The sequence below is a fragment of the Passer montanus genome, unplaced genomic scaffold (assembly GCF_014805655.1).
Source record: "Passer montanus isolate IOZ18808 unplaced genomic scaffold, ASM1480565v1 scaffold135, whole genome shotgun sequence".
Lineage (NCBI taxonomy): Eukaryota > Metazoa > Chordata > Aves > Passeriformes > Passeridae > Passer > Passer montanus.
In genome coordinates this window covers 534533-543607 of record NW_024360386.1, presented here as the reverse complement: position 1 = coordinate 543607, position 9075 = coordinate 534533, and the positions used below count along the sequence as shown (strand labels likewise).

At 49.4% G+C, this 9075-nt stretch overlaps 2 protein-coding genes across 2 annotated transcripts; both read left to right on the top strand.

Moving 5' to 3' along the window:
• Positions 1-263: 263 nt before the first annotated feature.
• Positions 264-701, top strand: LOC120497706 (early nodulin-11-like). Its single transcript, XM_039699491.1, has one exon. It carries the CDS (start codon positions 264-266, stop codon positions 699-701), a length of 438 nt encoding a protein of 145 aa, XP_039555425.1.
• Positions 702-911: 210 nt separating this feature from the next.
• Positions 912-1367, top strand: LOC120497705 (repetitive proline-rich cell wall protein 1-like). The gene has a single exon (XM_039699490.1). The coding sequence runs from the start codon at positions 912-914 to the stop codon at positions 1365-1367; it is 456 nt and encodes a 151-aa protein (XP_039555424.1).
• The last annotated feature ends 7708 nt before the right edge of the window (positions 1368-9075 follow it).

The window sequence follows — 9075 nt, the reverse complement described above, 5'->3', positions numbered from 1 at the left end:
CAGGGGTCTCTTTGTCCCACAGAAAATGCACCCAGACCTGCAGTATTGCAAATTACAACAGCTCTGGGTGTGAAGAAAAGGCAATTTTGTTATTTTACTGCATATTTGAAATTGCAGGAAGCTGTGAAATCTGTACAACAGGGCTGTGCTTCCATTCTCACAGAGACATTCAGCCAGAGCCTCTCCCCACCATGCCCAGGCTCACCTGCTGATATTCCCTTTCTGCCAAATCAGGGCCAGGAAAACCAGTGCAGGGCAAACCAATGCCCATCAAACCAGTGCCCATCAGACCAGTGAATATCAAACCAGGGCAGGGCAAACCAGGGCACAGAAAACCAGTTAATATCAAACCAGAGAACTTCAAACCAGTGAATATCAAACCAGGGCAGGGCAAACCAGTGTACATCAAACCAGTGAATATCAAACCAGGGCAGGGCAAACCAGGGCACAGAAAACCAGTTAATATCAAACCAGTGAACATCAAACCAGTGAATATCAAACCAGTGCAGGGCAAACCAGGGCACAAAAAAACAGTGCCCATCAAACCAGTGCCTGAAAAACCAGTGTCCATCAAACCAGTGAATATCAAACCAGTGAACTTCAAACCAATGAACTTCAAACCAGTGCCCATCAGTTACCCCAAAACTCTCCCTGAGCACCCCATGCTCCCCCAGCTCAGAATGTGGGTGCTGATCCCCTGATTCCCCCAGCCCAGCCTTCCTTTGCTCCTTATCTCCATTACAGAACCTCCAGCATCCTGCTCTTGTCTATATTTTAAATCTGAATTTTTAAATGGCTGTCACCTCTCAGGAACCCTCAGAAAAGGACCAGAATAAACATTTGCCTTTTGAATCAGAGCACACACGAGGAGTGACCACTGGGGAGATGTGTCCAGACGTGTCCTCAGGTCAATGCCCAGCTGTTGTCATTCCCCAGGAGCAGACAGGCCCAGCAAACCAGGCGGGGTCAGGGCACCAGTGAATATCAAACCAGGGCAGGGCAAACCAGTGTACATCAAACCAGTGAATATCAAACCAGTGCAGGGCAAACCAGGGCACAAAAAAACAGTGCCCATCAAACCAGTGCCTGAAAAACCAGTGTACATCAAACCAGTGAATATCAAACCAGTGCAGGGCAAACCAGGGCACAAAAAAACAGTGCCCATCAAACCAGTGCCTGAAAAACCAGTGTCCATCAAACCAGTGAATATCAAACCAGTGCAGAGCAAACCAGTGCCCAACAAACCAGTGCCCATTAAACCAGTAAATATCAAACCAACGCCCATCAAACCAGTAACTATCAAACCAGTGAACTTCAAACCAGTGAACTTCAAACCAGTGCCCATCAGTTACCCCAAAACTCCCTGAGCACCCCATGCTCCCCCAGCTCAGAATGTGGGTGCTGATCCCCTGATTCCCCCAGCCCAGCCTTCCTTTGCTCCTTATCTCCATTACAGAACCTCCAGCATCCTGCTCTTGTCTATATTTTAAATCTGAATTTTTAAATGGCTGTCACCTCTCAGGAACCCTCAGAAAAGGACCAGAATAAGCATTTGCCTTTTGAATCAGAGCACACACGAGGAGTGACCACTGGGGAGATGTGTCCAGATGTGTCCTCAGGTCAATGCCCAGCTGTTGTCATTCCCCAGGAGCAGACAGGCCCAGCAAACCAGGCGGGGTCAGGGCACAGAGCAAACTCCAGCTCACACGCCCTTTTAAGCTCTGGCAGCTCTGTCACAGCCTCAGAGCACCCTGAGCAGCCTCCCAGCCACTGGGCAGCCCTGGGAATTCTTCCCTGGGCTAAAGGACTCTGAACCATGGGATGGTTTGGGTGGGAAGGACCTTAAAGATCATCCTGTTCCCATATACCTTCCACTATCCCAGGCTGCTCCAAGCCTTGGCATTCCCAAAACACAGACTGGCTTTGGTCACTCTGCTCTGGAAAATGAGGAAATTTCATCATGGAAACACAACTTTGCCAAGCTGAATGATCTCTTTCCTGTTTTATTTGGGGTAGACAAGCAGCCCTGGGCTCTTCTGCACCCTCTGCTCTGGAAATGCCACCTGACTGCAGAGTCCTCCTCACACTCCAAGGGTGGAAGTTGTTCAAACAGAGAAAGGGGCAGAGAGGGCTGAAGGAGGAATTCTGTAAAAAAAAAAAATAAAACAAAACAGACGCCAGGTTGTTCCTCAGGAGCTCCAAAGCTGGGATCAGCATGGCTCCCCTCCTGCCCTGAGATCAGCCCTGGCTGCACAGCTCCTGGCCAAGGGAAAAGCCTCACTCAGCCTCAGCAGAGTTTGGGGAGAGCTGTAAGCAATCCCGCCCACCCCTGCACCCCAAACTCCAGTGCCTGATGCTTTTACATTTTACCTGAGGGGTTGGGAAGAGGAAGGAGCTCCCTTCCCATCCCAGGGGGAATGGCTGGGATGGGAGCTGGATGGGGCAGGTTTGGGGTGTGTGGGGAGCCTGGGGGGAGCCTGGCTGCCCTTCTGCCACCCAAGATGGGGGAAAAACTGGGGAAAAGAATGTGCTGAGAGATTTTCAGTGTGCTGTCACCATGGAAACCCTTTCCCCAGCATCCCAGGGATGCTCAGGGTGGACACAGAGCTCTGGGAGAGCACCTGGGGTGGGAATGGGCAGGAAAAGCAGGACAGGGGCAGGACAGGGTCAGTCTGCACATCCCAGCCCCGGGGAGTGGCAAACTGAGCCCTGTTGTAAATGCAGCAGCCCAACGATGGGAGACAATGATGCATCTTATCAGAAGGCTAATTTATTATTTTATTATATTAAAGAATGTTAAACTATACTAAAAAATACAGAAAGGATACTTACTGAATGTTAAAAAGATAATAATGAAACCTGTGACTCTTTCCAGAGTCTGACACAGCTTGGCACTGATTGGCCAAAGAGTCAAAACAACTCACAGAAACCAATGAGACAATCACCTGTGGGTAAACAATCTCCAACCACGTTCCACATGAGCACAACACAGGAGAAGCAAATGAGGTAAGAATTGTTTTCCTTTTCTCCAAGGCCTCTCTCTGCCTTTCAGTTTCCCAGGAGAAAGGTGAAGGAATCAAGTTCAGAGGGTGTGAATGCCACGGAGCCCTGCTGAGCCCTGGCACTGCCTGGGGAGTCTGCCAGGACATCCTGGGGGGGCTGCTGCAAATTGATAAAGGGTCAGAAGGGAGCTCCCTTTAGTCTCATCCTCTGGAGTTACCCACCACAGGGAATCTGCCCTGAAACCACGAGAGCAGGACAGGGAAAACACTCCATGAAAATGCTCTGCTCAGCATTGCCTCCTGCAGCAGCTGGCCTCAGGCATCCATCACGTGCCCTCCTGAGGAGTTCTGGTCCCTTCTCCACCCCATGCTCCAGCCAACACCATCCTGGGCACAGAAAAAAACCCCAAAACTCACAGGGTGCTCACAGGCACAGGCCGTGCAAATCCCGCTCTGCTTCCCAGGAAAGTGGTGAAGGAAGGATGGAGGATGGATGGGGCATCCAGACCCCACCATCACAGTCTCCCTCTCCTCCAGGAGCTGCTCCCAAGTCTTTGCAAGACCAGGTCTGCAGGAAAGGAGTTTTGGGGCCACACCATGATGGAGGTGGCTTGGAGGGGCTCCAGAAACACCTGGAGGTGGCAAACCCCACCTTGAACCATCCACATGGTTTTTGGCTCCATTGTCCTCAAGGGAAACTGAGCTGGATCAGGATCTGATCAGGATCAGAAAATCTACATTTTGTAGGTGTTTGACAGTTTTTCAGCATGTTTCAGGATTTTTTTTTGTTTGTTTTGTGCCACACAGTATTTATTGTGTGTTTTACCAAACGGCAAGAAAGATGTAAATAGCAAATGATCAAAGCAAGAGATCTTCTCTATCTAAAGGCAGGCGAGCCAGATGGAGTTAATTAATGAAGATGTTTAGCAAGAGAGGGGTTGGTATGCAAACAGGTTGTTCCCAGAAGTGTCAATCTAATCCAAAAAACAACTTGTGGGGGTGTAAGAAACGCTCCTTTTGTCCCTTCCTTCCCTTTACAAAAGGCTGAGTGAAAACTTTTGTTGTCGCTGTTTCATCCTGGGTTTGAATTAACAGCACCCAAAAAATAATTCCCTGCTCCTTTTGGGAACATCCTGTCTGCATGCCTTGATCCTGTTGCTTGAGGCGGAAGAGGAGTCAGGGATCCAGGAGCAGGTTCCACGCTCAGCCTGCCAGCAGGGGAATTAATTATGGCCAACAACAACAATGTGGACATCACTGCAACAACTGCAGCCAGCCAGGAGCCCTCTTCCCCATCAGAGGATAATTCAGCATGTTGTGTCAGGTTTTATTTTTATTCCACAAGATATGACCGGACATAAAACTCTGTGATGGCCCAAGGGATGGCCCCTTCAATCCCCCATCACTCAGGTTTACAGCCCAGCTTTCTGCCACAGATTATTGATCAATTATCTGGCTCGGTTTAGCAGGATGGGAGGCCAGGGCTAGAGAAGAGGAGCAGCCTGCTCTGGAGCAGGGATGTGTGCAGAACCATAGGGGGTGTTGGGAATTCCTGGGGGCTGCAGGGATGGGGATCCAACAGTGCCAGCATCTCCCAGCAGAGACAGGAGAGAGCTGAGGGAGGTTCCAGAGCAGGGCAAGTGTCAGAACCCAGGACACCCCTCTGGCAGGGGCTGGGGAGTCCTGGCAGGAAGCCAAAGACACTTGGGATTTCAATCCTAACCCATGCAGCAAATTACCAGCCTTGTATGAAGAATCACAAGGCACAGAAGTTTAAGTACAGTGATAATGAGTTAATCACTGGGTGAAAAGTGGAATTTTGGGGATTTTACTATAGGGGGTCTAGGAGGCAAGATGGAGGGATCTGGGCATTGTCCTGTTCTTCTTCCTTCTTCTTCCTAGCCTCCATCTTCTGGGTGATGGTGGCACATTTGGATTGGTTTAGAATAGAAGTAGACAGTCTAACATAGGTGATAGGTATTGGAAAATAATGATAAAGTACACGTAATTCGTAGTACAAAATGTAGACACCAGCCCAGGGCAGGCAGTGTGCCTTAGACAGATCTGCTAGACAGAGCTCTGTGTGTCTGAGAAAAAATATTTTAGATAAGAGACAATGAACAACCTTGTGACCCAGAGCTGAACAATTCCGACTTTCTTCGACCATCGGGCTGGGAAAAAAGAACTCTTGGGGTCATCCTGAACACAGGAAACCCGAGAGCCAAGGAGTTGGCTCCATCTGCATCCAGATAATCAGCTGCAGGATGGACCATGGACAAAACAATGATCCAAGTCTTATTCATGGAAATCCATGGTTTGGGTTGGAAGGAACCTTAAATCCCCTTCAGTGCCACCCCTGCCATGGGCAGGGACAGCTCCCACTGTCCCAGGCTGCTCCAAGCCCTGTCCCACCTGGATTTGGACATTCCCAGGGATGGAGCATTTGGGAAACCACCCCAGGGTCCTCACTGAGGGCCAAGGGGTGTTATTTTTGTGCAGAAAAAGTCTGAAATCTGTTTCTTTGCAGCCTCGCCTGGGTTTTTCTGAGCTCAGGGTCTGAGACACGTGGAGATAAATGACACTGCTGGAAAAGGAGCATTCAAACCCCTCTCAAAATGCGTGTTGGAAGGGATGGAGGGGGCTGCAGGAAGAAGAGGCACTGACTTCCAGCTGTAGGTGATGAAGAGGGGGTGGTACAACCCTGAAATAAAATTGTCCTGGTGTTTTCTTTCCCTGACATCTCTCAGGAGCAGCTTGGGGTTGCTGAGTGATCTTCCCTCAAGACAAACAGGTTTAGGGTAACTACACCAAGGACAAACAACAAATAAGAGCTTCCCCTGGGTAGAGAAGTCTTCAGGACAAATCCAGACTCAGTGTGTCTCAAAGCAGGGAAGCTCCCAGCTGTGGGATGATGGAGCAGGAATGTGACTGGGAAATGGCCTTGCTCATCTTCATCTCACATTTCCAGCACTCTGTGCTGGAAAAGGAGGTGGGAGGAAGGACAGATCTGGATGGTTTTTGCAGAGGCAGCTCTGCATTGGCATCTCCACAGGAGATCCTCCCCCAGTGAGAGTCTGGTTTGTCAAGGTGAACATTCCCTCTGGGGCTCCTGAGGTTTGGGAAATGGATTTGTAGTGCCTTACACTGTAGTGAGACCCACAAGAAGTAGTTTTAGATTATTGGTTTTAAAGCATCTACAGCAGAATGTAACAAAAAGCTGAATGACCAAGAAATGTTTATAATGTCTTCTAATTAGGAAATAGCTGGCTTCTGGTTGTGATGGGGTGAATTCTAACATCTGTATTGTCTCACCCTTCACATGAGACTGAAAATGGAATAAAAGCTTTTAAAACACCTCTCAGCTGCACCATTTCTGGGCCAGAAAAAAATTATTGTTTGACACTGAGGGAATGAGGTGATTTCAAAGGTCCCTCCCAACCCCACCCAACCATTCTGTGGTTCTGTGAACTTTCAGGTGAAGTTTTAGACCCAAATGGGGTGGGATTTGCTGTGTTATCCCCAAACCCTGGCTAGGAAATGCCAGATTTGGTTTTAGACCCACTGACACCCCGGGAGTGCTGTGACACCTCCCCAGCCTCCCTGAGCTTTTAAAAATTACCCTTAAGGAATGAAAAGTTTGGCACTCACACCCCCTTAGGTGGCTGTAACGACAGAGAATTAACATCAAGCTGCAGCCAAAGGGACCTCCCTGGAGCCTGGAATGGCCTTGGAGATGTAAATTTACGTGAAGTGGCAGCAATCCTTTGTATTTCCTTCTTCAGCAGTTTGGCTTCTCTCCCAGTCTGCCTTAAAGGGAGATTTCCTGGCCGTGGGGACAAGGCCACTGCACTGATGGGGGTCTGAAACCACAGCCCACGTGTGTTCAACACCTAAAAACACTGCCCAGGTGTGTTTAGCACCTGAAAAAAGAGCCCAGGTGTGTTTAACACCTAAAACCACTGCCCAGGGGTGTTTAACACCTGAAACCACAGCCCAGGTGTGTTTAACACCTAAAAACACAGCCCAGGTGTGTTGAGCACCTGAAAAAAGAGCCCAGGTGTGTTTAACACCTAAAAACACAGCCCAGGTGTGTTTAACACCTAAAAACACAGCCCAGGTGTGTTGAGCACCTGAAACCCCAGCCCAGGTGTATTTAACACCTGGATCCACAGCCCAGGGGTGTTTAACAGCTGTAAGTACAGCCCAGGTGTATTTATCATGTGAAACCACAGCCCAGGGGTGTTTAACACCTGAAACCACAGCCCAGGTGTGTTCAACACCTAAAAACATTGCCCAGGTGTGTTTAGCACCTGAAAAAAGAGCCCAGGTGTGTTTAACACCTAAAAACACAGCCCAGGTGTGTTGAGCACCTGAAACCCCAGCCCAGGTGTATTTAACACCTGGATCCACAGCCCAGGGGTGTTTAACAGCTGTAAGTACAGCCCAGGTGTATTTATCATGTGAAACCACAGCTCAGGTGTGTTCAACACCTGCAACATCAGCCCAGGTGTATTTAACACCTGGATCCACAGCCCAGGGGCGTTTAACAGCTGTAAGTACAGCCCAGGTGTATTTATCATGTGAAACCACAGCTCAGGTGTGTTCAACACCTGCAACATCAGCCCAGGTGTATTTAACAGCTTAAACTACACCCTAGGTCTGTTTAACATCTGAAACCACACCCAAGGTATGTTTAGCACCTGTAACTGCAGCTCAGGTGTGTTTAAAACCTGAAATTGCAGCCCAGGTGTTTTCAACACCTGCAACACCAGCCCAGGAGTGTTTAACACCAAAAAAAACCCAGCCCAGGTGTGTTTAGGAGCTAAAACCCCATCCCAGGTGTGTTTAACACCAAAAAAACCCAGCCCAGGTGTGTTTAGGAGCTGAAACCCCATCCCAGGTGTGTTTAACACTAAAAACCCCCGCCCAGGTGTGTTTAACATCTACAACCCCAGCCCAGCTGTGTTTAGGAGCTGAAACCCCAGCCCAGGTGTGTTTAACACCAAAATCCCCATCCCAGGTGTGTTTAGTATCTGAAACCCCAGCCCGAGTGTGTTTAACACCAAAATCCCCAGCCCAGGTGTGTTTAGGAGCTGAAACCCCAGCCCAGATGTGTTTAACACCAAAAACCCCAGCCCAGGTGTGTTTAGTATCTGAAACCCCAGCCCGGGTGTGTTTAACACCAAAAACCCCAGCCCAGGTGTGTTTAGGAGCTGAAACCCCATCCCAGGTGTGTTTAATACCTACAACCCCATCCCAGGTGTGTTTAGGAACTGTGTGCTCAGGGCCTCAGCCCCTCTGCAGCTCCAGGGCCCTGCAGCATCCCAGGCAGGGAGCTGCACTCCCCATCCCCACACTCCTGCTGCTTCTCCTAGGACAGGAACAGGAACAAGAGTTGAGGTTTGGTTCCTTTTCCCTCCCTGCTCAGCAAAGGGAAGGGTGTGAAATGCAAGCAGGTTAGAGAGAATTTCCCTGGCGATATTTCACAGTGCTCCCAGTCCCTTTTTCTTACTGAGGATTCCCAGCCTGAATATTGAGTAAGCCGAGCTCCCAAACACTCTGGGAGGTGATGGATTGCTGCTGAATGCAGGCTGAAGTTTTAAGCCAACAATTACTTTTCCCTGCAGACTTTTTCCCCACCAGAAAGTGGGGGGCAGAGCATCTCAGAATTGTTTTTATGACCAATGCTGTCTCCTCCAGAGGAACTGGGATGTTTAAGGGATGCTGGGTTATGAATTGCTCTCATTACTGGGGGGGGAAAAATGCCCAGGGCCACGTTGGTGTTTTTTGTACACGGTCCTGTTCTGTGTGAGGGGATTAATCACCACTTTCAAGGAGCTGGAATGATTTAACCTCTGAGCACAAACTCCATTTAAAAATGAAGGAGCCCACTCAGGGATCCTGAGCTTCTCCTTCCTGCACCAGGGAGGGAACTGGGGCTCCCCAGGGGCAGCTGGGATGGAGCTGGGCAGAAGGAATGTTTGTAAGCCCTTAAATCAGGTGGAGAACAACTTCTGGCAGGGCAAAGACATCACTGAAGAACAAACCCAGGAGCAGGGCTGAACCCCCAGAA